General features: G+C 55.5%; 3 protein-coding genes across 3 annotated transcripts; 2 read left to right on the forward strand and 1 right to left on the reverse strand.

Annotated features, from left to right (window-relative positions):
* The first annotated feature begins 337 nt into the window (after nt 1-337).
* On the forward strand, nt 338-5283 carry CTSF (cathepsin F). Its single transcript, XM_031448192.2, is given in 14 exon segments — nt 338-622; nt 854-952; nt 1258-1347; nt 1349-1495; nt 1624-1699; nt 2274-2387; nt 2506-2651; nt 2740-2836; nt 2916-2996; nt 3746-3865; nt 3946-4010; nt 4094-4184; nt 4585-4643; nt 4723-5283. Coding segments are annotated over 14 exon segments (1473 nt in total). The 5' UTR covers nt 338-409; the 3' UTR covers nt 4798-5283.
* A 128-nt stretch (nt 5284-5411) lies between these two features.
* On the reverse strand, nt 5412-18226 carry ACTN3 (actinin alpha 3). The gene is made up of 21 exons (XM_010998176.3): nt 18020-18226; nt 14368-14482; nt 14072-14191; nt 13637-13723; nt 13466-13553; nt 12911-12989; nt 12746-12827; nt 11958-12043; nt 11552-11644; nt 10851-11081; nt 10578-10725; nt 9378-9528; nt 8701-8809; nt 8465-8605; nt 8046-8228; nt 7454-7588; nt 7179-7358; nt 6615-6761; nt 6463-6528; nt 5781-5939; nt 5412-5698 (listed from the first exon to the last, which is right to left on the reverse strand). The coding sequence occupies exons 1-21, from the start codon at nt 18167-18169 to the stop codon at nt 5540-5542; spliced, it is 2709 nt and encodes a 902-aa protein (XP_010996478.2). The 5' UTR covers nt 18170-18226; the 3' UTR covers nt 5412-5539.
* A 773-nt stretch (nt 18227-18999) lies between these two features.
* On the forward strand, nt 19000-26553 carry ZDHHC24 (zinc finger DHHC-type containing 24). Its single transcript, XM_010998178.3, has 3 exons — nt 19000-19392; nt 20483-20760; nt 23982-26553. Exons 1-3 carry the CDS (start codon nt 19112-19114, stop codon nt 24275-24277), a joined length of 855 nt encoding a protein of 284 aa, XP_010996480.1. The 5' UTR covers nt 19000-19111; the 3' UTR covers nt 24278-26553.
* The last annotated feature ends 886 nt before the right edge of the window (nt 26554-27439 follow it).

Genomic DNA, 27439 nt, shown 5'->3' on the forward strand with positions numbered 1-27439 from the left:
TTAAAAGGAGATGGCATATAATGTGTAACATATAATAAGCATGTAATAAATGCTAGCTATTATTTTTATTCTCAGCTCAGCATCATTTCCCCTCCCCAAACAGCAGCTCCAAGACCTAGGAAGATTACTTCAAAGCTGGAACCCCGGGCCACCTGTCCGCAGACCCTGCTGGTGTCAGGCGCCTTAGGGCGGCGCTGGGACCCACCCGTTTGCGCCGCCTGGCCGCTCCACGTGCCTCACGTAAATAAGCGAGCGCGCAGGCGCCCCCGGCCGGCGCCCATTGGCCGGCGCCCCGCCGCCCCAGGAGCTGGGGGAGGACCAGGACCCCGGGCCGCCGGCTGCTCCGCCCCGTCGGTTGATCCGCGCGTCTGTCCTTGCGTGAGTCCGGGCCCCCGGCTTCGCCCTCGCCATGGCTCCCTGGCTGCAGCTTCTGTTGCTGCTGGGGCTGCTCCCGGGCGCCGCTCCCGCCCCCAACAAGCCCCGAGCAGCCGGCGCGCAGGCCTGGGAGCTGGCGTCCCCGGAGCTGCTGGGGCCCGCCCGCTTTGCCCTGGAGATCTACAACCGCGGCCGGGCTGCTGGGGCGCGGGCCGCGCTGAAGGCCGTGAGCGGTCGCGTCCGCCGGGTAAGGACGTGCTGGGGACTGGGGCTTCCAGGTCCGGGGTGAGCAGGGCCCTCGTCCGAGGGTTGGGAACTTTGGGCTAGACTTGGGGTGAGGGTCTTGGACGCCTGACTTGGGGTGGGGGCATTGGACCTCTAGTGATTGGGAAGGGGAAGGGCTGCGTGGGGCTGGGTCTAGTGAAGACCGGGCTGAGGAGGGAGTGGCCTTGCCCGCCTTACCCGCTCCTCCATCCAGGCAGGCCAGGGATCGCTGTACTCCCTAAAGGCAACGCTGGTGGAGCCACCCTGCAACGACCCCACGGTGTGCCAGCTCCCTGTGTCCAAGGAAACTCTCGTAAGTGATGGGGTTCCTGAGATTTCCTGCCCCGAGACTTGAGTCTGGCAGTAGTTGGGATGATGGGTCAAGTCAAGAGGGAGGGATCTGAGGCAGCAGCTACCTAACCCTGAGTCACTTCCCAGACCTGGAAGGCCAGAGACCAGGATGCTATAAAAGGGAGGGTGTCTGATTGCTGACTGTCCTTGATCTCCACCGTGGGGGCAATTGCCTTAGAGGTGGTCCTCTGAGGACCCTCCAGCTCCATCTTGCCAAGGCCTTGCTCCCGTCCCAGCCCCCTGACTGGCTTCCTCCTCTTGCTCCAGCTCTGCAGCTTCGAAGTCCTGGATGAGCTAGGAAAACACATGCTGCTGAGGCGGGACTGTGGCCCCGTGGATACCAAGATTACAGGTGCTAGGACAGCCCAGAGGTGCGGGGATGGCTCAGATCAGACTTCACTCAGGGTTCAATCTTGATTCTTCTCTGTTCCAACCCAATCCAGATGACAGAAATGACACTTTCAGTTCATTCCTTCCACTCTTGAACAAGGACCCCCTGCCCCAGGTGAGGCGTCTGTCTGTGTCTGGAGAGCTGGCTGCTGCTTTATGCCCCCTCTCTTCCCCTCACCCTGGCTTGAGATTCCCTGTTCAGTCTGAGAAGGACTCCTTGTAAAGACTCCTCTGCCTTTCCAGGACTTTTCTGTGAAGATGACTTCCATCTTCAAGGACTTTGTCACCGCCTATAACCGGACATATGAAACAGAGGAGGGTGAGGACCCCGCCTTGGCTGTATCTGTTCCAGTCAGACCAGGGCCTTCCCCACACACACACACTTGGTGTTTGGGAGGGGGCAGGCACAAGAGGCAGGGCATCCTTTCAAGGACCTCTGTATCCCCAAGCTCTTTCCCAACCTCCCAGAACTTGGTAGCCACCTCAGGTACCTGGTCCCTTCTCCCATCTGATTTTCTCGGTCAGTAAGCATAGGCCTCCATCATTCTGGGTACAGTGGGAGGGGCAAAGGCCAGATTTTCTCTGCTGGAGCCCCCCTGGCATGGTGGCCTTTTCACACAACCTCTTGGCTGGGGACATCCTTTGGAGCCCATTTTGTTCCTGCCTTCGTACCTGGGCAGGCATCACCCTGGGTCGGCCCCTCTCGTATCACTTGCGGGTCTCTCACCCACCCCCACCCACTCCCACTCGTGTTCTGCTCCTCTTGAAATAAGCTTCAGGCCTGATCCAGAGCCCACCTTTCCCCAGGGAAACCTCTGCCTCTGATCCCCAAGCACCTCTGTTTTTATGATCTGCCTGGGGCCCAAGCCTCTCCTCTCCTCCTCGGTTCTCAGAAGCTAGGTGGCGCATGTCCGTCTTTGCCAGTAACATGGTGCGAGCGCAGAAGATCCAGGCCCTGGACCGTGGGACAGCTCAGTATGGGGTCACCAAGTTTAGTGACCTTACAGGTAGGGGTGGTGGCTAGAGCCCTCACGGTGCCTGGAAGAGACAGGGCCTGCTGCCAAGGCCCCTCGTCAGACTGGGTTAGTATACTCTTCCCTGAACCTGGCCCACCTTTGCCCGCAGAGGAGGAGTTCCGCACCATCTACCTGAATCCCCTGCTGAAGGAAGAGCCTGGCCAGAAGATGCCCCTGGCCAAGTCCATCTCCGACCTTCCTCCCCCTGAGTGGGACTGGAGGAGTAAGGGAGCTGTCACCAAAGTCAAGGACCAGGTTGGGACCCCTAAGAAATGAGGTGGGGCATGAGGACTGCACTGGTGTTTGGAAGGGACCCAGCCCTGACTCTCCCCGTCTCTTGCAGGGAATGTGCGGCTCCTGCTGGGCCTTCTCAGTCACAGGCAACGTGGAAGGCCAGTGGTTCCTAAAGCGGGGGGCCCTGCTCTCCCTCTCTGAGCAGGGTGAGCATCCCGCTCTGTCCCCCTGTCCCCAGCCCAGCCCCGCCAGAGGGCTCCTTGGGACTAGCCTTCTGTCTCCTAGAGCTCTTGGACTGTGACAAGGTGGACAAGGCCTGCCTGGGTGGTTTGCCCTCCAACGCCTACTCGGCCATAAAGATTCTGGGTATGCATCCCCGGGGTTCAGGAGGGGCAGGAGGAGCCACCGCTCCCTCCACAAGTAGTCACTTTGTGAAGGGGAAAGACATAGGCGTGGCAGTCACGGGAATTGGGTTCAGGTCTTAATGCGGACCCTTACTGGCTGAAGACCTTGGGCAGGTCAGCTCTGTCAGAGACTCAGATGTCTCATCTGTGACATGGAATGCCTCACACCCACTTCGTAGCATTGCCTTGAGTGTCAGTGAGGAAATGCATGTACAGTTCCTGGTGCAGAGTCAGGGGTCTTGGTGTTTTTACTGCTTGGAGCTCTGTATTCCTGTAACGCTGCTAGACCAGGCAGCAGCACACCTCACCCTTGAGGGGAGATACTGAGCTAAGTTGGCAGTTCATTTGAGCAGTGGTCTTCGAGCCTGGCAGGGGCCTGGGCCAGCTGGGGAGCAGGCTGTCAGAGCAGAACAAGCAAGCCGAGGTCGAGAGTCCTAGGAGTGCTGGGATGAGTGAGTCAGAAGTTGGGAGTTGAGTGCCACCTCTGCCGCATTTCTCCCTGGTGACCCCCCCATCCCTCTGGGGCTCAGTTGCATCATCTCTAGAACGAGGCCACGCTCAGGGAGGATGGCCTGTCGCCTGGGGTGGGTGAAGAATGTGAGACCTTGTGTATAAGGGGCTTAGCACAGCCCCTGGCTGGAAGAAGATGAGTAGGGTGAACTGGGGTCTACCTTTCCTCTAACCCCCCGATCTGCCCCCACCATCCCCCAGGAGGGCTGGAGACAGAGGATGACTACAGCTACCGTGGCCACCTGCAGACCTGCAATTTCTCTGCAGAGAAGGCCAAGGTCTACATCAATGACTCAGTGGAGCTGAGCAAGAATGAGCAAAGTGAGTTGGGGGCAGTGTGGTGAGGACAGGCCAGGTGGGGCAGGCCCAGGTGTCCCTGACGCTGCTCCTCCCCTGTCCAGAGCTGGCGGCCTGGCTGGCCAAGAAGGGCCCCGTCTCTGTTGCCATCAACGCCTTTGGCATGCAGGTGAGGTCCCTGGCCCCACTGCTCCTGCCCCATCACTTGCCGACTCCTTGGAGTTGGTCCCCTACTCTTATTCTCCCCCTCAGTTCTACCGCCACGGGATCTCACACCCGCTGCGGCCCCTCTGCAGCCCTTGGCTCATCGACCATGCTGTGCTGCTTGTGGGCTTTGGCAACCGTGAGTTCTGCTGACCCAGTGACCTCCCTCCTGGGCCTTTTCACCCCAGGTCACAGGCAGAGGGTGGACCACAGCATCTCAAGACCTATGGAGGGGGAGTTTGGGGGAATGCCTCGGAACCTTGGCCTTACCTGTGCCTCGGGCTATGGACCATCCATCCTCTCTGTGAATGGGAAAGCAGAGGCGGTGGGGGGTTGAGCTATTATGAATGAATAACCTGCTGGAGGCAGATGGATGGGTGCTTTCCCCAAACCCCAGAGCCACACCAGGTCTCCAGGAGGGTGGCAGGTGGGCCCGTCTTGCTTTCTGCTCTTTTCCTAGTGCTGGTCCCACAGTAGGCCCACAGAAGAGTGCAGAGTGCTTGGGGCCCTGACTCCCTGCACTCTGCACTGCTCCCCAGGCTCTGCCGTCCCCTTCTGGGCCATCAAGAACAGCTGGGGCACTGACTGGGGCGAGGAGGTGAGTCTTGCCCGCTTGGCCCTAGCCCTCCAGCCCCCATCCTTCCCTGGTGCCCTCACCAACGCCCCCTCTCTCCCAGGGGTACTACTACCTGCACCGTGGGTCCGGGGCCTGTGGTGTGAACACCATGGCCAGCTCAGCAGTGGTGAACTGAGGTGCAGCAGCTCAGGACCTGGTGGTGACCAGAGCAGCCCCTTCCCCTGCCTGACCTGCGTGGCCAGGCCCCTCCCCAGGAGGCACAGCTGGCTGAGGGACGGGCACCAGGTACCTGAGGGTGAGCAAAGGCCACTGGGCTCAGGGCACAGCCCCTCCCCCGACCCCCACCCACCTACCCTGAAGTTCCCCAACTGCACCTTTGTTGAATTGTGGTAGCTAGGAGGACCTTGGGGTGAAGGATGAAGTCTTGGCAGCCGAAGCTGGGGCAAGAACCCTGGGCTCGGGTAAGGAGCAAGTGGGAAGAAAATACTGTGGTCTTAAACCCAGCTGTGTCCTCAGCAGGCTCTGGCTTCCTGCCCTGGCTTTCCTCTGATGCTATAAATTTTCTGGTCCCCTGGATCTGGGGGCAGTGTTGCCTTCCATATCTAGAGAAACTATTGTAACCCACCTTTTCTAACACAATAAAGAGGTGTCCTGGGCCCCAGTGTGGTGTGAATGCTTGGTCCTTGAGGGCAAGGCAGGGTGGTGGGGAACCCTGGAGAATCATGGTTGGGCAGCTGGCCCAGAAGCCCGGGGGCCCAGCCTCTGCTTCAGGAACCAGAAGGAGATGGAGAAAGGCCCACGATGCATCTTTATTCAGAAACACTTGGCTGGTCTTTCTCCGGGGCCCCTGCTCTGAGGGATGGATGGGCTCAGCCAGAGGAGATACCCTCTCTCCAGACTTGGCGTAGGGGTCGAAGTCAGAGGTCGCTCTCCCCGTAGAGGGCACTGGAGAAGGCCACATAGTCTAGGGCGCCCGCTGGAGCCCCCGACCCCTTGTAGGGTGCCATTCGGCGGATGCAGTACTCGGCCTGCTCAGCTGGGAGTTCCCGCCGCAGCTCCTCAGGGGTGATGTAGTTCTAGGGGAGAAGAGGTATTGAGGGCCTACAGGTCCTGTACCCTGTCCCAGCTTGCCAGCCCTCTCCACCGCCAGGGACTCACCTTGTCTCCTGCCAGGATCTTGAAGGAGGCCACAACCTGCTCAGCCGTGTCGGTCTCGGCTGTCTCTCGGGTCATGAAGTCGATGAAGGCCTGGAAGGTCACGACCCCGGCCGCATTGGGGTCCACCATGGTCATGATTCGAGCAAACTCCACTTCCCCCTGCAAGGTTAGAGGCCGGGCACCGTGCCGGTGGGTGCGTAAGTCAGGAGGGCTCCTGGTGTCCCCTCCTGGGGACTGTCTGCCTTGGCCTGACAACCCGTGACGAGGTGCCCCCTTCCTCCGGAGGCCGTCTGCTGCAGCCTGAGTCAGCTCTGGCTCGAGGAGATCCTTTCTACTAGGCTGAGCTCTGCTTGCTGCCCCAGCAATAACCCCTGCTGCCTGTTGGTCCTGATTTTTTTTCTGGGCCGCTCTGTAGTGCTGCTTCTCTGAAGTGGAAGTGTTGCAAGCTCAAGCTCTGGAATCATGCAGAACTAAGTCCAAATCTAGTGCCTTTGAGCAAGTTAATTTACCTCTCTGAACCTTTGTGGCCCCTGTGTGAAATGGGGTAATTCTACCCAGCCCCAGTGGGTGTGATGAGGAGGAAATGAGATGGTGTATGTGAAGGTGGGAGGGACACAGCAGGGGTCAGTACGTAGGAGGAAGACATGGATGGGACTCCTCAACGGGCGTGGGGGACACTCACCAGGTCGTAGCCCATGGAGATGAGGCAGGCCCGGAAGTCATCGGGTTCCATCATACCATTCCGCTTCTGAGTGGGTGAGAGGATGTCAGGCTCAATCCCCAAACCCCACTGCCCCCAAGTCCACCACCACACGGGGCTAGGCCCCTACTCACCCGGTCAAAGTGGTTGAAGGATGCCCGGAACTCGTTGAGCTGCTCCTGGCTCAGGCCCTTGGCATCGCGGGTCAGTACCTGGTTCTCTACCTCGTTGATGGTGCGGGCAATGGAGGTGAGCAGCTGCTCCCAGCCCACGCGGATGTGCTGGGAAAGCAGGAGACAGGCCAGGTCAATGGGTGGCCAGGGCCTAGCCTCTAGCTCCACCCCCAATTCACTGTATGACCCTGGGCAAGTCCTCCCCTTGCTGGGCCTCTGTTCCCATCTGGAGGTTCCACTGAATGAAGTCCAGCAGCCCTTCCTGCCTTAAAGTTTGATGACTTAGTATGTATTACATATTGATCAACCTGCCACGGCCAACCAGGCCTGGTTTTAGACTGCTGTGTGACTCTGGATGGATCGCTGTCACTTGCTGGGTCTCAGTATCCCCATGGGTATGTTGGGGGACCTGGACAGCTGAACTGGAGACCCTCCTGGGGCAGATGTGCTGAGTCCAGCTGTGGCCGCTGCAGGCTTCCCCAGCCAGTGTCACTTCCCCTCTCTTCTGGGGGGTGGTGAGTTCACCTCCATGCTGTAGACGGTGTGCTTATTGTCAAACACCAGGCTTTCCTGCAGCAGCTGGTGGTCACCCTCTAGCCGGTCAATATTGCTCTTGTAGTTGATGATGTTCTGCTCCTGCTGCCGCAGCCCAGCCATCTGCTCCTCCAGAGAGCCAGCCATCCCCGCTGCCAGGCGCCCCACTTCCTGCAGGGAGACCGGGGCTGCATGAGTGCTCCCGCCTCCCTGGGGCCCAGTCCCAGCCCCACTCTCCCAGGTGGGCTCCACTATCCGAGCCTTACCTCCACCTTCGCCTGGATCCAGGGCCCGACAGCATTGGCCTGGGCTGCAAACTGTCGCCGGAGCCTCTCGTTCACTTGCTGCCGTGTCAGCTCCTCCTGCAGTGTCTGGTCACGACTGGGTACCAGCTTGCGGACCTGAGGAGGAGGGTAGTTGTGCCAGGGGCAGCTTTGGGAGCCAGGATATGGCTCCAGCCCCTCATACAGCTCCTGCTGCTCTGAGCCAAGGTGGCAGGGCTCTAGTGAGCAAGCTCTCGAGCAAGTCACTCAGCCTCTCCAGGCTTGTTCCCTCATCTGTAAAATGGGGCCCCTGACGTCATTCCTAATGAACTTAGATTGTTTTGTAAAGGATGTCCAAACTCCAGATCTAATTCTGCTTCACACTGATGAATGTTCTGCTTCACAATGAAAACACTGCTGTTATAGCCGTTTTACAGATGTGGCCAAGTCAGGCAAGGGGACCTGTCCAGTGCCACATGGAGTCTGTAGCAGACCCCGAATCTCTCTCCATGTCTGAGGACATTTGAGCCTCTCAGGGTGGTTAGAATGCATCGGAGCAGGAGGGAAGCAGGGAAAGGCCACAGGCGGAACTGACCGTGTCCCATTTGGTATTGATGTCCTGCGGGCTGAGGGCGATGTAGGGGTTGGTGGAGCTGGGCCGCAGCCCGTACGTTTGGCAGATCTTCTGGATCTCACCCTGGATGCCCAGGATGGCGCCCCTCTCTCTGTCGGCCTCGGGCAGCGTTGCCTTGAATTGCTCATGTGCCGTCAGCAGGCTCTGGGGACGACAGGCAGGAAGTGTCAGCTCCTGCTTCCCACAGACAATAGCTGGGGCAGCAACGTGCTCCAGGCCATCCAGCGGGTCCAGGGCAGTGCTGGCAGGACAAGCCAGGCCTCCTGTCTCCCAGCATGGGAACTGGGGTTTTCCTCCTGCCCCACCACTCCCCAGGAGCCCAAAGTGGTGGCTGAAGAAGATAGGTCACTTCCCTATCATCCCATCCAATGCCCCCATACCTGGGTCTCCTCCACCGAGTGCACCAGCCACACGTCCTGCAGGTCCTCCACTGCTCCGTCCAGCCAATTGTTGAAGGGCGCTGCCCGCCGGGCAAACTCCAGCTGCAGCTGGTCGATGGTCTCCAGGAGCTTCTCCATCCTCTAGGGGCCACCAGCATGTCCAGTTAGCAGCCTGTCCAGCAACACCTCACCTTCCTCCAGTGTCCAGCTTCCATCTGCCTGGCCCCCAACCTCACCTCTAGCGCATCCCGCCTCTTCTGGGTCAGCGTGCCCAGGTTGTCCCACTGGTCACAGATGGCCTGGCAGCGGCTGTTCACTGAGGCTGCCTCGTGGTAGTCCAGCTCACTAGGGGCGGGAAGCGGGGGCAACTGTGGGGCCAGACTCCAGCCCAGATTTCTTCCTGACTGCCCTCAGGGGGCTGGAACCCATGCCCAGTGATGGTGAAGGCATAAGGGATCCAGGGCAAGTGGAGGTGAAGCAGGGCTTTCCTATAGCGGGGGGGGGGGGTCCCCTTCCTGGGAGAAGGGGGTCTCCTGCAGGTCCTCAGCTCCAGGCCCTGGAGGAGCATGGGTAGAGGGGCTAGGCCTGGAGTTTCAGCTGCAGGTTTACAGGAGATGGTGTGAGGCCAAGGCTGATGGTGAGGACTCGACCTCCTGAAGCTGAAGGGAGCCGCCAGGTTAGCGGAAGGCTGGGTGCCAGTGGGGGAAGAGTGTGGGTGGCAGAGCGGGGTCTGGAATGGGAACAGGGTTACTGGTGATGGGGAAAGACGTGGGTACCAAAGCAGAGTTACCAAACTGGGGAGTGCAAAAGGTCTTGAGGGCAATGGGAGCTGGGCGGGGCTCGGGCCGAGGGGCGGGGCCAGCTATAAGGGCTTCATCACCGGGGGCGGGCACCCTCTATCCCTGCCGCCTACTTGAGCTCCTGGGCCAGCGCAGCGATGTGCTCCACGCGGTCCTGGTGCGCTGCCAGGTCGCTCTCGAAGGCCTCATGGCGCCGCAGCAACGCCCTCACCTCCTGTAGTGAAGCCGACTCGTAGTCCCGTTGGCTCAGCATCTCCTCCTTCCCTGCTCGGAAACAGGCCCGGCTTGGCTTGGGTCACCCAGCGGTGGCCACGGCAGGAGCAGGAGGTCCCGGCAGGAGCAGGAGGTCCCAGCCGGGCTGTGTAACCATGGAGATTCCTCATCTGTGAAACGCCTGCCCAGCCCACCCTAGCCCTTGCTCTGAGGCACTACTGTGATAAAGTGAAGTGAAGCTCCTGTTCCAGAGCATGGCCCGTGAGTAATGTTACAGTCCCGAGACCCTGCACAATTCGGGGTGGCCCTTGGTACACTTTTGGTATTATTTGATCAAGACTACCTTTCAATGACTGTGAGCCTGATGAGCCCTTGACCCGTTATCAGTTTCCCCAGTGCCTGGCACTTGGTAGACTCTCTAGGAGTACTTGTTGGATGAATGAATAATAAATGTAAAAGTACTTTGAGAATGACAGTTACCATAATTATGCAAATAAAACCATAGTCACAATAATCGCGGCAGCGACCATTTATTGAGTGCCTCTGCATTTTGCAGAGGGTAACCGAGGTTTAGAAGTTCAGAGACTTCCTCAGGGTCACATAAGTATATATTTATATTTAAGGAATTATATCCAGCCATTGTTATTCATTATGTCCATAATCCATTATTTAATGCTCATTACTTCTAGGTAGGACTCTTTCATTTGTAGTATTAAAATCCTTGATAGAATACAGAATGAGTAGTTTCACAGAGAGTGATATATTAGGTTCATGCAATATTTTGGCACATTATACTTTGAGTATAATGTAAGTGATTTTTGGGTTGAAGACTCACCTTTGATCACCTGCTACATATACAAATAAAATGCTAAATGACAAATTAATCAGAGCAGACCTACAGAGGGCCAGAGCCAGGAGAGAGTTAAGGGCCTGAGTTTACAGATAAAGGAACTGTGGCCCAGTTCCCCAAGTCAGGGTGGGACTAGAAAACCCATCTCCAACTTCCTTGCAGAACACCAGCCTCTGACTTGTGCGTTTTGCCAGGACCCCTTCCCACCAGTCTCCACTCCAGGACAGAAGTGGGCCCCAGAGGTACCTACCCCGGGTCCAGGCTTCATGCAGGGAGGCCTTCTGCTGGAACTTCTCAGCCAGGTGCTGGAGCCGCTGCAGGCGCCGGATCTCCGAGAGCAGCCAGTCCTCATAGCCCTTCTCCACTTGCTCCAGGCCCCGCCACGCGTTGGCGATGTCCTGTGGGGCAGGCAGAAGTGGCCTCCATCATGGTTCACCCATTAGATAGATGGGGACAGAGAGTCCAAAGCCACCCAGAGGATGTGGACAGGGCTGGGGTCACCCTGTTCCTGGGCCTGGCTCACCGAGACCAGCTTGCCCTCAGACGGCATGAAGGCAGGCCGGTGGCTCAGCCGCAGCTTGGTCTGCAGCGTGTTGAAGTTGATCTCCAGCTGGCACTTCTCCTGCACGCGGGGCGGCTTGTGCAGGCGCCGGTAGTCCCGGAAGTCCTCTAGCTTGCGCTGCATGGCGCTCATGCTGGGCTCACCCACGCGGTTCTCCAGCCACGGCACGGTACGGCGGATCCATTCTAGCAGCTGCCAGTGCCAGGCAGGCAGGGGCGAGCAGAGAGCTCTGAGCGGACCTGCTCACCCTGCCCGCCCCTCTCCACCCACATCTGGGCCGTGGCCAAAAGCTGGTCCTTAAGCAGAGAAGCAGAGTGGGCGTCCAGAGGGCAGGATGGAGGGGGGAATCCCCACTAGTCAGGGAAGGAGAAGGATCATTAATTTCTGAGTCCAGGGACCAGTATAGGTTGGGACAGAGCAAAGGGCCATGAGACTGCCTAAAAATGAGTGAATGGATAAATGATGAGAACTGAATGCATGATGAGTGAATGGCATGAGCTTGGATGGGCAGAAATGAGCAGGAGGTGTGTGAAGGCGGCAGCAGGATGCTGGGAGAGGCTCTGCAGGTCCAAGCCAGGGGGCAGCTCGGTTGGGAGCAGCAGCAGGGCCACCCTAGGAGAGCACAGGTGGGGGAGGGGGAGGCCCTCTGGCCCCAGTCTCACCTCACTGGCAAGCTTCTCATACTCTTCCATCAGCTTCTCGTTCTCCTGGTTCACGGCCAGCACCTTGCAGATCCTGTTGGCGGCTGTCTCTGCCTGTGTTGGGAGTGGGCAGGAGGGCTGGCATTAGAACAAGCTGTCACAGACACCCGCAACCCCTCCCCGCTCTGTAAACCCATAAAACCGGGGCTGAGCAAACAAAGGAAAGGATAAGGGGAGCACGTCTTTTAGGGGGAAAGGGGCCCTTCCAGGTCAGAGGCCTCTACCCCTGAGCTCCCCAAGGATCGAGTACGTGCAGCTGGGACAGTGGCACTCCCACCCACATGGCACCTCCAAGTGTCAAGATGCTGCCAAGGCTGGGCCCCTGGGTCCGCAAGCCCAGCCAGGCAGCAGCAGCTGAGCCCCTTACCTGCTCTGCCCCCGCGAAGGCATGGTAGAAGCAGGAAACGTAGGTCATGATGGCCTTCTCATCGGGCTTTGGGGTGTTCACGATGTCTGGGGGATAGCAGCAAGGTATTGATTGGCCAAAGCCAGCGGTGGGGAGTGGGCTTCTGCCCCTACCCAGGCAGAGAGCTCCCTCCAGATGGGAGGGGGCAAAGACACCTCGTCATGGCCACCAGCTGCCAGATACCTAAGCCCAGATCTTCCCTGGAGCCCTCTCTGATCACCCCAGGGCCTGGCAACCTCCCCTCTGTGGGGTGAGGAAAGCATGAGGGAGTCGGTGAGTGAGCAGACACCACAGCCCTCACAAGGCACCTCTAACCACCCCAATCTCCATCTGTCTGTCTGTCTTTTCCCCAAGTTCACATCTAGGGCACCAGGTGCAGCAGGGGCCCAGAAAACATTTGCTGCTTCAATTGACTAAAGCCTCTTACAGGTACAGGGACAAGAGGCAGGGCCCACCCAGGAGGAGCTCCCAGCCTTGGGCAACCATCCTGCCCAGAGGTTACCAAGGTAACTGGGATAGAGGCAGAGGGCGGAGCCACTACATAAGGGGAGAGGCAGGAGAGGCTGGTTCCACTGGGTGGAGGGGGACAGGGGACGGGATAAGGGTTCCTGGAAAAGGGGGTCTGCTGGCAGGAAGGATTCTGACCAGGGAGCAGGGTGAGGGGCAGAGCATTCTAGGAGGAGAGAAGAGCAGGGGCAGAGGTGCTGACTGGTAAGTGGAGTCCTTGGCCAGACTAGGCTTTCTCTCACCTTCTGCATCCAGCATCTTGGGGATGTCCAAGTACTTCTCTGCCACCTCGAAGGCAGTGTTCAGGTTGCCGATGGGGTCATCCTAGATGGTGGGAGAGGGGAGGGGTGAAAGGTCAGCTGAGGGCAGAGACTGGAGAGTTGGAAGGCCGGGTGGGGGAGACCTACCTTGCGTAGTTTGGCATAGTCAATGAGGTCAGGGCGGTGCCTATGGATGAGAGCACAGAGAGCCAGACCATCCTTCCAGCTGGACAGAGAGAAGAGGTGTGGGGGTCAGGCCTGGGTTCAAGCTGAGGCCCTGTCCTACCCTTGTCCCAGGAGCACCCCTATCAGGACAGCCTCATCTGTAAAATGCAGTAAAGTCCAAACTCCCTGGCTTGGCATTTAAAGCCCTTCATTACGTCTCTGACCGTTTTCTCAACGCTCACCAAGATTCCCTCACCTACCCTATGCCTAAGCAGTTTCTAGATGTTTCTGGCCTCCAGGTCTTTGCTCGCAGGGTTCGCTCCAGCTGGAATGCCCTTCCCAGGATGTCTCCAATGCTCCCTCCTCCAGGAATTCCCCCTCACCCTCCTGGTTTAATGCAACATTGACTGAGTCCTATTTTCAGACACTGTTACAGGAACTTGGCTGTGACCTCTCCTCCCCATGGCTTGTGCCAGGGGCCAGCTCTGTGCCCCAGTGCCTGACAGAGGCCCCCTCACATGCTGACCACAGACAGACCTGGTGTGGAAGTTCTGCACGTTGACATTGCGGTAGGGTGCTGTCTTCCGCTGACACCACAGGAGCAAGCCCTCCTTGGCCGAGGTTTCTGGGTAGGGATGGGGGTGAGTGTTGGTTGAGGAGGGGTCAGGGCCAGCCCTCTCTCATCCTACCTGCCTCCCTGCCGCTCACCTTCCACGGAGATGTCCTGGATGGCGAAGCGAAGGATGATGGTCCAGATCATGCCCAGGGTCATCTTGAGGTTCCCGTCGACAATCTCTGCAGGACGGGAGTGTGGACACATTTTGCCTGGCATTTGAGGCCTGTACTACCAGGCCTCAGCTACCTATCCCCTGCTCCACCCTCTGGCCCTTGTCCTCCATCCCAGGGCTGGCACCTAGTAGGTGCTCAATCGCTTTACTTAAAAATGATTCTTCAAATACCCACTAGGTGCCAGGTCCTGTGCGGGCACTGTGGGTACATTTACTCCTTACAGTCCCTCCTGGGAGGCATGGATAATTTCCCCCATCATTGAGATAAGGAAACTGAGGCTCGCAGAGGTGATCTGTTGATGTCAGGAACCCCACCCACTGCCCCCACCCAGGCTTCCTCCTGCCACCCCCTCACCTTCAGCACCGATGGACACCAGCTTCACCCCCTTGCTGGCAATAAAGTCCAGGGCCTTGTTGACATTGGCAATTTTGTGGAAGCGCATTTTGCCTTTGTCTGGCCTGGGCAGCCTCTCCCCTGGGTGTAAGAGGAGAGGTCAGGGGTCAAAGGTCATTAGAGGAAGCTGAAGACATTGTCCTCAAACTTCCCCCTCCCTCACCAAGTCCTCTCCAGAGTTCTGCTGCCACTATCCCCCCAGCTCTCTGGGTTCCCCTAGGTCCTGGGGTCCCTGGGCACTGCTTTGCACCTCTCACCTGAAATGACCTCCAGAAGCAACATGAGTTTGAGGCCATTGCGGAAGTCCTCCTCGATGTTCTCGATCTGGGTGCCAGCCTTGCGCAGGTGCGAGTTGCACCAGGCAGTGAAGGTCTGGAGGCAGAGGACAGTGCTCAGACCCTAGTACTGAGGACAGTGCTCAGGCTCCTTTGTCAGGGCAGCTCTCAGAGACAAGGCCCTGGATTCAAGTCCCGGCTCAGCTGCTGACGTGCTGTGCATGTGGGGCCAGCCCCTTTCCCTCTCTGAGCTTTATTTTCCCAGAAGAGAAATCATGTCTCGGGCCCATTCAGGTCCCAGTTTGGACCTGGGGTGCCTTGCTGCCAGCACAAAGCTTTGTCCAGTCTCAAGCACTGGAGGGAGATTTAGAAAATTGTAAATCAGCCACTCCAAAGTGTGGAGCCCTCTGAGACCCAAGGGTCAATGCAGACTGATACTGCCTTTCTAAAATCTGAAAAACTCTGGTTTGAAGCACAGATGGCTCTGAGGATTTTGCCCCAGGGACTGTGCACCTATTATCTCAGCCCACCGACCTCCCAGGTCGTGCATCGGCCTCCAAGAGGACCATGAGGCTGCAAGGGCTTTGCAGGCCGAGGGGATCAGCTGGGCACTCAGGCCTGGCCTGACCTACTTTCAGGAGGAGACCGCCCTCCCTCTCCCCCCAGGGTGTGCCTCGGCCTCAGCCTCTGTCTGAGGTGGGAGGGATGGTATATAGCCTTGTGTCTTTTGGGGATGGGAGTGACCTAGAACTTGGTGCACGGGTTTCCACCAACCGACCAAACCTGCAGGCCCTGGATTCTGCCGTCAGTGTAGAATCATACATGGGCTCCAATCCTAGCTGAGCTACTCACTCTCTATGACCCGGGATGTGCCCTTTGCCCTCTCTTGGGCTCAGTCTACCCACTTGTACAATTAAGGGGTCAGACTCGATGATGTCTCAGCTCCTTCTTCCCCCAACCTGGCAGGATTCTAGAACTCAAAGCATTCCCCCACCACAAAGCAGATACTCCAGGGAGGTAACCCTGGAAGTCCTTTGGAATTCTTTCCCTCAGGTGGGTAAATGGGTGCTGAGCACTAACTGATGAGGCCCTGAGCACAGGAGAGGGCAGCTGAATTCCCTGTAGTTCCTTCTAACCCTGGAGTCTCAGATGCTCTGGGTCTAGATAAGGCAGGTCTGGGTGGGGCCTCCATGGAAGGGGTATTCTTTCATTTGATAAACATGACTTTTAATGAAACTTGGTTCCTGCCCTAAAGGAACTCACAAAGAGTTATGTTAGTCTGAGAAATGCTGGGAGAGACTAGTGTTGGGGAGTCTGGGGGAGGAATCCTTCAAATCAAATGGGGGAACCTCTTGGGGAAGGTTAATTATGGATCAGAACTGTGATGGAAGAGCAGGAGTAATTCAGGCAGGGAAGGGCAGGCAAGGGCATTCCAGGCAGGGGCAGCCACATGGGCAAGTGCGTGGTGACGAGAAACAGTTGCTAGGTTTGTGGAGCTGCAGCTCTCTGGGCACTGCTCTGGGGGTGTTTGGGAATAAGTGATGAGAGGCAGGCCGGAGGGGTGGCAGGGGCCAGGTCATGCACGATCTTGAGTGCTAAGCCAGAGTTTGAACTTGATCCTGAGGGCAACAGGGAATCAGGGAAGTTTTCACGCAGAGGAGGGAGAGGGGCAGAACTGTGTTTTAGAAAGCTCATTCTGGTTACAGAGTGGAGACAAATGGCTTGGCAGAGCAGAAAGAAGACAGCAGGTGGGAACTGAGACCAGAGTGAAGGAAGGAATTGTCAGTGAGTGGGAGGGGCAGGATCAAGTGGATGAGATAGAAACATTTGCCCTGGCTAGAACGTAAGCTTCCTGAGGCAGGCACTTTATTTTGTCCCCTGCTGAATTCCTGACACCTAAAAGAGTGCCTAGCACATAGTAGGACCTAAGAAATACAGAATGCATGTTTCTGAATGAGGTTGAATAAAGAGCACTTAGGTATCAGTTGGAAGGAGCTAGGACTGCTCCAAGATATGGTGGAGAAACCAGGATGGGGTGGGACTATAGCTGAGCACAGAGATGTTTACTGCATTGTAATAAACAATGTTGGATGAGAAAGAAACAACCAGAATGTCCAACTCTAGGATATGCTGATTAATTTACAGGGGGCCTACATTGCAACCATTGAATAAATGGATGAATAAATGGTGGCTGTAAGATGGTTTGGAAGGATGTTCCTGATGTTTTAAGTGATGAAAGCAAGCTACAGACTAGCCTGTGTCTTATGAGGGGCATGTAAACCTGGATCTGGGAGGGTGTGGGTGGGTAGGGGCAGGGATCAGAATTGTTACAGAGCAGATGGCAGCTGGAGCCAGGGGCAGGGATGACATCACTGGGAGATGGCTAGACCCAAGGACCACAGCCCTGCTTGGAGACAGGTGCAGGAGGAGCCTGGGGGGAAGCATGTCACCCGGGGCACCCTAGCCGAGTCAGCTGAGCCTCCCAGCTCCTGGGGTCATCTCCTGTCATCTAACCCAGCAGAAGTGCTCTGATTCTAAATCCTGGGATTCTCAGATCTTGCAGATTCCACCGAGCACCCCTGCTCCCTGCCCTTTCCTGGAGTCATACACTTTTGGCAAACGCTGAACAGGGTCTAATGACTTCACGGTTCCCTCCCTACCCCTGGCCTGCCACTCTCCAAAGTTTCCTCACTCCAGCCCAGATCATTTTCTCTTTTAGGTCTCCAGGTGTCCTGCCCTCTCCACTTGGGAAAGTCTAAGAGTGAAAATAGATCAGGGAGGGGAGGCCTGAGTGCCCTACAAGGCTGGGCCTGGGCAGCAGCTGCCCATGTGCCCCTCTTAGCTCCTCCAAGGCGCTGCCTCAGCACAAAGTGTCCATCTGGCCAGAGAGTCAGGTTACCGTGTAAGGGAACCCAGGGCTCCCCTCCTCCCCAACCTTGTGGCCTTTTCAGCAGACTTGGGGGGGCCTGTAGGGTGGGGAGGGGTATCTTGGGAAAGAGTGGGGGTGGGGCAAGCAATGGGCAAAGACCCTCAGGTTTCGGGGGGTAGTTCCTGTGTTCTGACAGTATATGACTTGGGTCCTATCTCAGCCCCTTTCTAGGCCTTAGTTTCCTCGTTTGACAATTGGGATAGAGTGACGGTGGACCCTGTGCTGGAGAGAATTTAGAGAGGGTGGGAAGGGGGTCTGGGACAGTTACCCCTTCCCCTACACACTCAAGACCACTAGTTGTCCTGCTGCAAGCCCTCAGGTGGGGTCTGGGAGTATTTCACTAGAGAGTGGGGGTGTGGGGACAATGATTATTCTTCCCACCCCCACCCCCACCAAACGCGGATCTCCACGGCGTTGCCCACCCCGTATTCATTAGCAGAAGTGGAGCAGTGGGCCTTGGGGAATGAACTCCAGGATGCAGGGACCCCAGAAACTCTTTTCGTCGTCCTAAACCCCTCATGAGGGACCCCAGTCCTCTCTTCCAGCCCCAGGGAACATCAGAGTCCTGGTGGGCAGAGCCTGGGCTAGGAAGTGGCATGAGGAGGGTTAAGACAGGCTCTGCCCCTGACCTGCTGAGATGCTAGGGACAAACCGCCTGGCTTCTCGGGCCTCAGTTTTGCCATCAGGAAATGGGCTAGCACTCACTTTCCGCTGCTGCTTCTCCCAGGCCGGGTCCAGCAGCAGGTCGCGGTCCCATTCCTCCTCCTGTTCCATGTACTCGCCGCCCCCGCCGCCGCCGCCCGCAAAGGGCCCCTCTCCGACCCCCAGACCCTCGGGCTGCATAACCATCATCATCTTGCTCGGGCTCCTGGCTCCGCTCCGCTCGGAGAGCTGCAGAACATGGGGGCCGCGTTAAGTAGCGCCCAGCCCAGCCCCGGATCGGATTCGCGCTAAATATGGGGGAGGAGGGAGGGGCCGGATGGGGGCGAGGGCGCTTGGGTCGGGACCAGGCAGGAGGTTGTCCTGGGGTTAGGAGACTGCAGAATTTTGGGGCACTAGGATGGATCCCGTGGCGGAGATCCGGGGTTCGCGTTCCAGCTCCGCCGCTTGGGCGCTGTGTGACTTTGGGAAAGCCATGGACCCTCTCTGAGTCTGTTTCCTCACATATACAACGGAGATGACGATAACAATGGTGGCTGCAGGCCGCTCTGGGATCTGCCTTTTGGGCCTCCTCCCGACCCTTTTCCTGCACTGTGCTGGTGGGAAACAGGGAGCACCATTCCCATTTCACAGTCAGAAACATCGAGGCGCCCAGCTGTTTTGAATGTTTTCTGGAGAGATGAAGGGAGACATTCCGAGCATGGGGACGGGCTCCAAGCCAGCTGGTTGGGCCGAGGCAGGTCTATTAATATCGGGGCGACTGGGGGGTGAGGGAGAATGTGCTGAGCCGGGAAACCCCGATGCCACCAAGGCTGCAACTCAATCCTCCTGGCGTGAGGGCCAGCGGGACTAGCGCGCCAGGCGTCCGAGGGAAGGGTGGGGCCTCCGCGAGTGGGCGGGGCCATAACGGTGCTGTCCTACCGGGCTCTACAGCCAACAAGATTTCAAGCATCGACTTGGCTCGTTCGGCCGTCCAATCACATCTCCCTAACTGCGGACTGCTGCCTGTGAACCTGAACGCTCGCCGCACCCTTTCACAGCTTCTATTGGTCATGGCAGACGTCCGTTTGCCGCTATCCCCGCCCCAATACGGAAGCTACGGGGTACTCGGGATCCGACCGCGGGTGGGTCCAGGCCATGGGGCAGCCCTGGGCGGTGGGGAGCGCCGAGGGGGCGCCGGCGGGGCTGCCCCTTGTGCTCACCGCGCTGTGGGCCGCGGCCGTGGCCCTGGAGCTGGCCTACGTGCTGGTACTGGGTCCCGGGCCGCCCCCGCTGGGACCCTTGGCCCGAACCTTGCAGCTTGCGCTGGCAGCCTTCCAGCTGCTCAACCTACTGGGCAACGTGGGGCTCTTCCTGCGCTCGGATCCCAGCATCCGGGGTGTGATGCTGGCCGGCCGTAGTCTGGGCCAGGGCTGGGCGTGAGTGGGGTGCGGGACCTGGCGGGAGGAGAAGCGGGAGCTATGGGCAGGGGAAGGCCCCTAGGACCTAAAGATGTTAGAACCAGCTTACAATAAGATCCGCTTGTTTGAGCCAGAGAACTCCTTTAGAACCAGAAGCCAGAAGGAGTATCTTTCATTAACTTACAAATATTTATTGAGTACCTACTATGTGCAAGGTGCTGTCCTAGGCACTGGAGATACAATAAAACATTACTGATTTCAGGGGGGAGGGGCAGATGGTAAACTTTAGGCGTAATAAATTAGCAAATAATGTAGAATGTTAGAAGGTGTTGGTAAGGAAACAAAAAGAGCTGGGTAAAGGGGATGCAAATTGTTGCCTGAAATAGGGTGATCAAGGTAGGCCTCATCTAGAAGGTGGCATTTGAGCAAAGACTTGAAGGCAGTGAGAGAGTAAGCCACATTCATCTGGGAGAAGAATATTCCAGGCAGAGGGAACAGACAATGCAAAGGCCCTGAGGCACTTTTGTGCCCAGCATGTTCCAGGAACAGCAAGACAGCCATTGTGGCTGACGTGGAGTGAGTGGGGGAAAAGGACAGGTTAGAGATGTAAAGACCTTGTAAGACATTGAAGGCTTTGCTTTTTACAAGAAGTGAAATGGGAGCCATTGGAGGGCTTTGAGCAGAGGAGGGGCATGACAGATTTCAAAAGAATCAGTCTGGCCACTGGGATGAGACTACACTAGATGGGGGCAAAGGTGGAATCAGGGAGACCAGTCGAGAGGCTTATGCAATAATCCAGGAGAGAGTTCATGGTGACTTGGACCAAGGTGGTGACTGGAGGAAATGAGACGTTTGCTCCTGACTGTTAGAGGCCAGAGAAAGGCCTCAGGACTAGGGCTTTCAGTGGAGGAGCCCTCAGACCTGCTGTGCTAGGAGTGGAAGGGTCTTGGAGGTGGTGTTCTGCCTGCATTTACCTGTGAAGAACCTGAGGCTTAGTGAGCGCACTGGCTGTGCCTGCTTCCCCAGGATGGACTCAGGGCTGACTGGGGCATGATACAGGGGGTTCAGAGCTGCTAGGGGAACTGACCATGTGGTTCCTTCCCTGCAGTTACTGCTACCAGTGCCAGAGCCAGGTGCCACCACGCAGTGGGCACTGCTCTGCCTGCCGCATCTGCATCCTTCGCCGGGACCACCACTGCCGCCTGCTGGGCCGCTGCGTGGGCTTCCACAACTACCGGCCCTTCCTGTGTCTGCTGCTTCACACCGCAGGTGTCCTGCTTCACATCTCTGTGCTGCTGGGCCCTGCCCTGTCTGCCCTGCTGCGAGCCTACTCACCTCTCCATACTGCCGCCCTCCTCCTGCTGCCCTGGCTGATGCTGCTCACAGGTGGGGAGCCACGGAGGCCTCCACAGGGAGGCAGAGGCCCATTCTGGTGGGAGGTGGGACTACCAGCTGGTTCTCCAGGCAGTGCCCTGGGGACCCAGTCCCAGTGTCAGTTGTAGGAGGTGAGGGCAGCCTGGTATTCAACTGAGGTGTGCATTCTGCTAAAACACAGTGCCTCGACATAGGTACAGCATTCTGGCTGAGAGAATCAGGGGAGGGTTCCAGGAGGTGTTGGCTGAGGAGGAAAGATCAGTGGGATTTCACTGAGAAAGGGTGGGAGGGTGAGGGAACATTCTGAGCTGAGGAAGCAGTGTGAACAAAGGCTTGGAGATTGAGTTGGGTAGGGAGCAGTGAAGGCAACTCAATGGGAATTTTGAGAATTGAGCCTAGGATGGCAGTTGAGGACTGGGTGACGTGAGGAGATGGCCCTTCCTAGACTGCGTAGTGGGGAGCCGGTTAAAGTTACAGGCAGGGGAAGGTGCAGTCTTTGGAAGTTGGAAGGGGACGTTTTGGATGAGGATGCTGACTGAGAGGCTGTGTCCTGGATGACTCTCTCCTTTGACACCACCCCAGATAGAAACCCCACTGGGTTTTCATACTTTGTTTTGTGCCCCCCAGAATGCTTTGGGTTTTCTCTCTCCTGACTCCTTCCTCCTGACCTCTCCCCAGTCTTCCTTGTAACCTTGTCCTGCAGTTACTAAACTCTCCAACCTCTCTGAATAGTGGCTGTCTCTTCATCCTATTCAAGCCCAGCTTTGTCCCCAGGACCCCCTCCCTGCAGCCCAGGGGAGGCCTTGGGATCCCCAGTGGGATTGTCAGGGTCTTCCTCTGCCCACACTGGCTTCCTGAGCAGCCCTCCTCCATGACCCCTGCCTCCACTGAGACTCAGGCCTTCCGGCTGCACCTCCCTGCACCTGCCCTCCGTCCATGGCCTCCTGCTCCCTCCCCGCAGTCACTGAAGACTTGGGCTCCTGCACCCAGTCTTTCTCTCAGCCCTGGGCCTTGTGGAAATCACAGGTTTCTGGAAGTTGGGTGAATGGCCCCAGTCGCTCAGCTTCTTGATCTTCTCCTCCATTTTCCTTCCTTCTCCGACAACCACATCCACACCCTAGTCCTGTCAGTACCCAAAATATGTCACCTCCCAGATCACCCCACCAGCCACCCCTCTCTCTGCTCCCGCCTCCCTTCCTATTCACCTCTCACTCTTTTATCCCACGATACCTGCTCCGGAGCTCTTGGCCCTCACCTTCCTGTCCATCAGCACCTTCCCTCTTCACAGTCCCTGGTCCAGCTCAGAGCCCTCATTCCTACCCTTCTCCTGCAACATCTCAAACCTCTTTGCTCCATCTTCCTTCCACTGTGCTTTCCTGGCTTCTCCATGTCTGCCCTTGGCTGCTGACAGCTGCCAGAGATGCCTGGTACTTCATGGCAGTTGGTACCATGTCATGTTTATGGCTACGGACCTCAATAGGCCCTCTCTGGTTCCTGATGTCCTGGTTTCTCATAAGCTCACTCCCCCTAATCACTGCAGCTCAGACCTTTACACTTTCCTGTCCTCCGAGCCCCAGCCTCGCATGAAAATACATCACAGAGAAAGTTAGACATCAGATGGCACATCCAGAGTTGTCTGTCCAGTCCTAGGGGCAGAAGCTGACGGCCCCAGCTGCTCCTGGGGTCGGGCCCCTCCCAGCTCGTAGGCCTCGCACTGTGTGTGGCCCCTCCTCCTGCCACTCCCTCTGCTGACTTCCTCTGGGTTTTCCCACCTGGTACAAACCCTCTCTTCACTCCACATCCTCCTCTAGCTCTTATCTTCCAGCTCTTCCATCAGCAGCCAAGTCAGAGGACTTACCTAGGTTCAGAGGCTGCTTTTCCTCGCCTCCCACCCATTCCTCCACCTGCTCCAAACTGGCTTCTGCCCCTCCCCGCCCTCTGAGACTGCCACAGTCCCCAGGCCTCTGTCTCCACAAAACCCAGAGGACCCCTCCGAGTTCTCATCTTGCTTCATGAGACCTTTCAGCCTCATAAAGCTGCTGGCCTCCAGCCTCCTTAAATGCCACTAACAGCTTGTACTGTGGGTTTTCCTCCTTCCTTACTGGTTTCCTTTATCTGGTCCCTAAGGACCTGGTTTTCTGGCTGAGGTTCAGGCACCATCCTCCTCTCACTCTGCATACTGGCAGGTCTTGGAACCACGCAGATGTGCGTATCCAGCCTGGGCTTCTCCCCTGAGCTTCCAGAACCATCCACTCGTTTCACAGGCACCTCTCCATCCTGCCTCAGGACCATCAAACAGGATGTTTTCTCCCCTCTTCACCTAGTAAATACCTCCTTAACCTTCAGGCACCACGCAAAATGTCACTATCAAAATAGATAAAGTTTACTTCCCTGAGCCTCTTAGTAAGTTTGCATGTCATCTCCCTCCCCCCAGCCACAGGCTATCTTTTTTATTGAAGTAAAATTCATATAACATGAAACTCATAATTTTAACCATTTTCAAGTACACAATTCAGCTGCATTTAGTACATTCACAATGTTGTGCAACCATTGCCACTAATTCCAGACTATTTTCATCACCCTCCAAAAGAAACCCTGTACCCATTAAGAAGTCACTCCCCATTTCCCCAGAGTCCCCCAAGTCCCTGGTAACCACAAATCTTCTGTCTGTCTCTATGGATTTGCCTGTTTGGGACATTTCATATAAATGGCACCATACAGTATGTGACCTTTTGTGTCTGGCTTCTCTCACTTGGCATGTTTCATGGCATCTTGTAGTTCTTTAGTTCAGCTGATACTTCTTACCTGCTGTGGGCCAGGACGGTGCAAGATGCTGTACTTTTCCATTGTGACGCGTATCACAGCTGTAATTAAGTAGCTGAGGCCTGATCTCTTGACCTGAGCTCTGTCTGTGAGCTCCCTTAGGTCAGAGATACCACCTGCCATTCATCCTGGTAGTCACGGGAGGTGCTCACAAGTTTGCGATGCCCGAGTGAAAGTTGTATCTAGGGGGTGAAAGTCATATCTAGGGCAGGGGGCCGTGTCTTTCGGGCTCACCAGTGTGTTTCCATCAGCCAGCATGGGTTGGCCAGGAAGCAGTGACTCAGTGTTTGCTGAGCAGAGGAATGAGCCCTATTTCATGGTGGAGTAGGGGTGGGAGGAGGGCAGAAGCTGGGCTTTGGGAGGGCTGGGCCCACTGCTTCTCCCTGACCCTGTCTGCGCTCTCTTTGCAGGCAGAGTGTCTCTGGCGCAATTCGCCCTGGCCTTTGTGACCGACACGTGTGTGGCGGGTGCGCTGTTGTGTGGGGCTGGACTGCTCTTCCATGGGATGCTGCTGCTGAGGGGCCAGACCACGTGGGAGTGGGCCCGGGGCCAGCACTCTTATGACCTGGGACCCTGCCACAACCTGCAGGCAGCCCTGGGGCCCCGCTGGGTCCTCGTCTGGCTCTGGCCCTTCTTGGCTTCCCCGTTGCCTGGGGATGGGATCACCTTCCAGACCACCACTGATGTGGGACTCATGGCTTCCTGACTTTGGGAAAACCCTGAGCTGTACAAGGTGTGGGAAGCAGGAGAGGTGACTCAACTCATTTCAGGCCCACCCCTAGCCTCAGGAGGGGAGGCTACATGTTACTTGATGCCTGCTTTTGGCAACTCCAGCCCCACCCTTGACCTTGCCTTGGCCTTGCCCAGCTTGGACACCTAGTGTCCAGGGCTTGGGCCCTGTGATTCTGCCTCTGTCAGTGGCCCCTGAATACAGCGGAGGGTCAGGTAAGGGTCTGCTTAGCCAACCTAGCTGCCCCTTTGCCAGGATAATAAAGCCCCCCTCGTGGTTTTTGGACTTCCTCCGTCTTTGTGGGTTTCTGGTCCTCCACTGTTGCTGGGGCTGCTGTTTGGGTGCCTCTGATTGTCCAGCCTGGGAACCACAGAACGCCTGAGAATGTCTGCAGTCAGGGCTCTGCCTCCTGTTGCCTTGGGGAGGGGGTTGAGGGAGGCCAGCCGGCCAAGGCAGAATGTAGTGATCCAAGGAATGAGAATCTGACATTCTTTCCCAGGTTCAGTGCTTTATAGTTAGGAGAATTTCCCAGCAACGATGTCACTGAATTTCTCTCTAGCTGACCTGGTACACTGGGCGGCAGTTATACAAGTGATAAACTTACAGCGCTGAGAGCTGATGTGATAAGATCGTGGGATAGCAAATGGAGGAGTCTGGATTTGAACCCAGATCTCTGCTTTCTTCTTCACCCTTGCACAGCCAAGGGAAGGGAGTAGGAGAAAGCCAGGCAGAGAAAGCAGGTGGGGATGATCAAGCATCCGTGAGGGACGGTGCTGAGGGCTGAGCTCCTCCTCTCTGGACTCTTCAGGAGCTACTGTTAACACTTTTACTTAAGTATAGTGAACAGACACTTCCAGTTAAATGTGGCAGGTTAAATACATGAATTTACCTGTTTACTCTTAAAATCTAAAATGATAGTAGCAAAATAAAAAATGATGTAAATTTACAAAGAGAAAGAAAATAGGAGGGAGACAGCTGTAGACCAAAGAACTTGACAACATTTTGAAAGATGGAAAGTGGACAGAGGCTCATTTACTCTCTCAGAGAATCAGAAGTTGAAATTAAGTGTTCCCAGAAGGAGGGGCCAAGAGGCAGCCAAACCGGCCCCCAGAGCCCTGCAGAGGCTCAGGAATTCCACCAGCACCATGGAAGCCAAGGTTTGGGGCTGACAGTAGGGACTGATCCAAACAGTCTACGTGAGGAGCAGCTAGGCTGCCCCTCCCCCCAGGGTCCACCTGACCCCTGGCAGCCAAGCAGCTACCCCACTGGGTGGGGGTGGGGGCTTTTTGAAGCACCTTTGGAGCACTTGGGAGGGTGGGGGTGAGGGGTGGACCAAAAATGGGGTTAAGTGAAAATCTACAGATGCTGCTGTTGGGGGGCAGGGTCCTCAAGTGACCTTGCCTCCCAAGAACCCTCAGAGAAGCCCACCCTTCTGACAGGCCCTCCCGATGCCCACAGAGGTTTGAGCTACCAGGACTTTGTCTTTCCAAATGGCATGCATGCTCTATTACTATTTTTTCTCTGTAAGGAACATGGTGTCCCTGTTACTCTGTGCTGTACATAAGTATTGGCCGACTTCCTGTTTTCTCCTCTGCTTTACCCCTCTCCCTCCAGAATACCTTTTCTTGTATTTTTATTAAAGAGGAGATGCAAGAAAAAGAAACACCACCATCCCCAGCCCCATTTAAGAAATGGATACCATTTACTTTGAAGTCTCTGCTGGGCCCCTCCCTTGTAGAGGAAACACTGTGCTGGTTAATCATTCCCTTGCTTTGCTTTGTGATTTCATTACATATACTTGTATTGGTTTTGCATGGTTTTGAATTTTATATAAAAGGTACCATACCATATTTATTCTTCTGTGATTTGCTTTTTCACCCAATACTATGTTTCTGAGATTTATCACAATTAATGTGTACAGCTGTAGGGCATTCCTTTTCCTTGCTATATAGTGAGCCATTGAATATACCACAATTTATTTTTCAATTTTGTCCTACTGATCATTGTATCTACCCCTGTATATGATCCCCTATGATCTATTCTTGGCCCTTGCTCTCCATATAAATTTTAGAATCAGTTTGTCAAGTTACACCAATAAAAACCCCTTTGAAACTGTGAATGGAACCCAACTGGACCTATAGATCAGTTTGGGAAAAATTGACATCTACATGAAATTGAATTTTCCAGTTCATGAACATGATGTATCTCCCCATTTAATGTTTTCAATAAAGTTATATACTTTTTCTCATAAAGATCATGCCTTTTTTTGTTAGATTATTTGATATTGTTATCCTATTGTTCATGGCTTATGAAAATAAATTATTTCCAGCAAAGCTAAAACTTAGAATTTACTTACAAATTCTTCTGAGTTTTCTATAGTTATATCTATGAAAAAATGGTTTTGTTTCTTCCTTTTTTTCACTTTTAAAAAACTGAAGTATAGTCAGTTTACAGTGTAATTTCTTGTGTACAGCTTGATCATTTTATATACTCTTATGTTTTTTTTTCCTTTAAATATATTGAAAACACATATTCTATATACTGTTTGGTAATTCTAATATCTTAAGTCTTTGAGGTCTGATTATGCAGGCTATTGTTTGTTTGCTCTTGCTCACAATGCCTTATTTTCCTGTAATTTGTGAGTTCTGACTGTAAATTCTTGTTTCCTGCAATTTTATCAGTGGAGATTTTTTGAGATTGGGTTAAAAGTAAATTCTTCCAGGGAGGAAATGTGTTTATCAGTTGCCTGATGACAAACCAATTCTGCACCACTTTAAATTCCTCACCACTTTAAATTCTCAGCTAGGGGTCTTTTGAGCGACCTGGGTATTGTCAATTTATGTTGCAAATTTATTCAGGCTGGCATGTTGTTAAAAATTCTCAGGAGAGATCTTTCCCCTCTTCTACCCAGTATTAGGCTTGGAAATAGGCAGTTTCCCTTGCTGATTCTGGTAAGATTTCAAAGAACCAGCTTCTGGTTTCACTGATTTTTCTCTATTGATTTCTTGTTCTCAATTTCATTGATTTCTGTTCTAATTCTTTTTTATTTCTTTTCTTCTGCTTATTTTGGATTTAACTTGTCTTTTCTAGTTTCCTAAGGTAAAACCTTAGATTATTGATTTTAGATCTTTCTTCTTT

The sequence above is a fragment of the Camelus dromedarius genome, chromosome 12, assembly GCF_036321535.1.
Source record: "Camelus dromedarius isolate mCamDro1 chromosome 12, mCamDro1.pat, whole genome shotgun sequence".
Lineage (NCBI taxonomy): Eukaryota > Metazoa > Chordata > Mammalia > Artiodactyla > Camelidae > Camelus > Camelus dromedarius.

What these genes read in the sequence shown, in the direction of transcription:
- ZDHHC24 (XM_010998178.3), top strand. Translation starts at nt 19,112, where the DNA reads ATGGGGCAGCCCTGGGCGGTGGGGAGCGCCGAGGGGGCGCCGGCGGGG. An exon ending in AGTCTGGGCCAGGGCTGGGC is followed by an intron (nt 19,393 to 20,482) that starts GTGAGTGGGGTG and finishes CCTTCCCTGCAG; the next exon opens with TTACTGCTACCAGTGCCAGA. An exon ending in CTGGCTGATGCTGCTCACAG is followed by an intron (nt 20,761 to 23,981) that starts GTGGGGAGCCAC and finishes CTCTCTTTGCAG; the next exon opens with GCAGAGTGTCTCTGGCGCAA.
- ACTN3 (XM_010998176.3), bottom strand. Translation starts at nt 18,169, where the DNA reads ATGATGATGGTTATGCAGCCCGAGGGTCTGGGGGTCGGAGAGGGGCCC. An exon ending in CAAGATGCTGGATGCAGAAG is followed by an intron (nt 12,044 to 12,745) that starts GTGAGAGAAAGC and finishes GCTATCCCCCAG; the next exon opens with ACATCGTGAACACCCCAAAG. An exon ending in AGATCCTGGCAGGAGACAAG is followed by an intron (nt 5,699 to 5,780) that starts GTGAGTCCCTGG and finishes CTTCTCCCCTAG; the next exon opens with AACTACATCACCCCTGAGGA.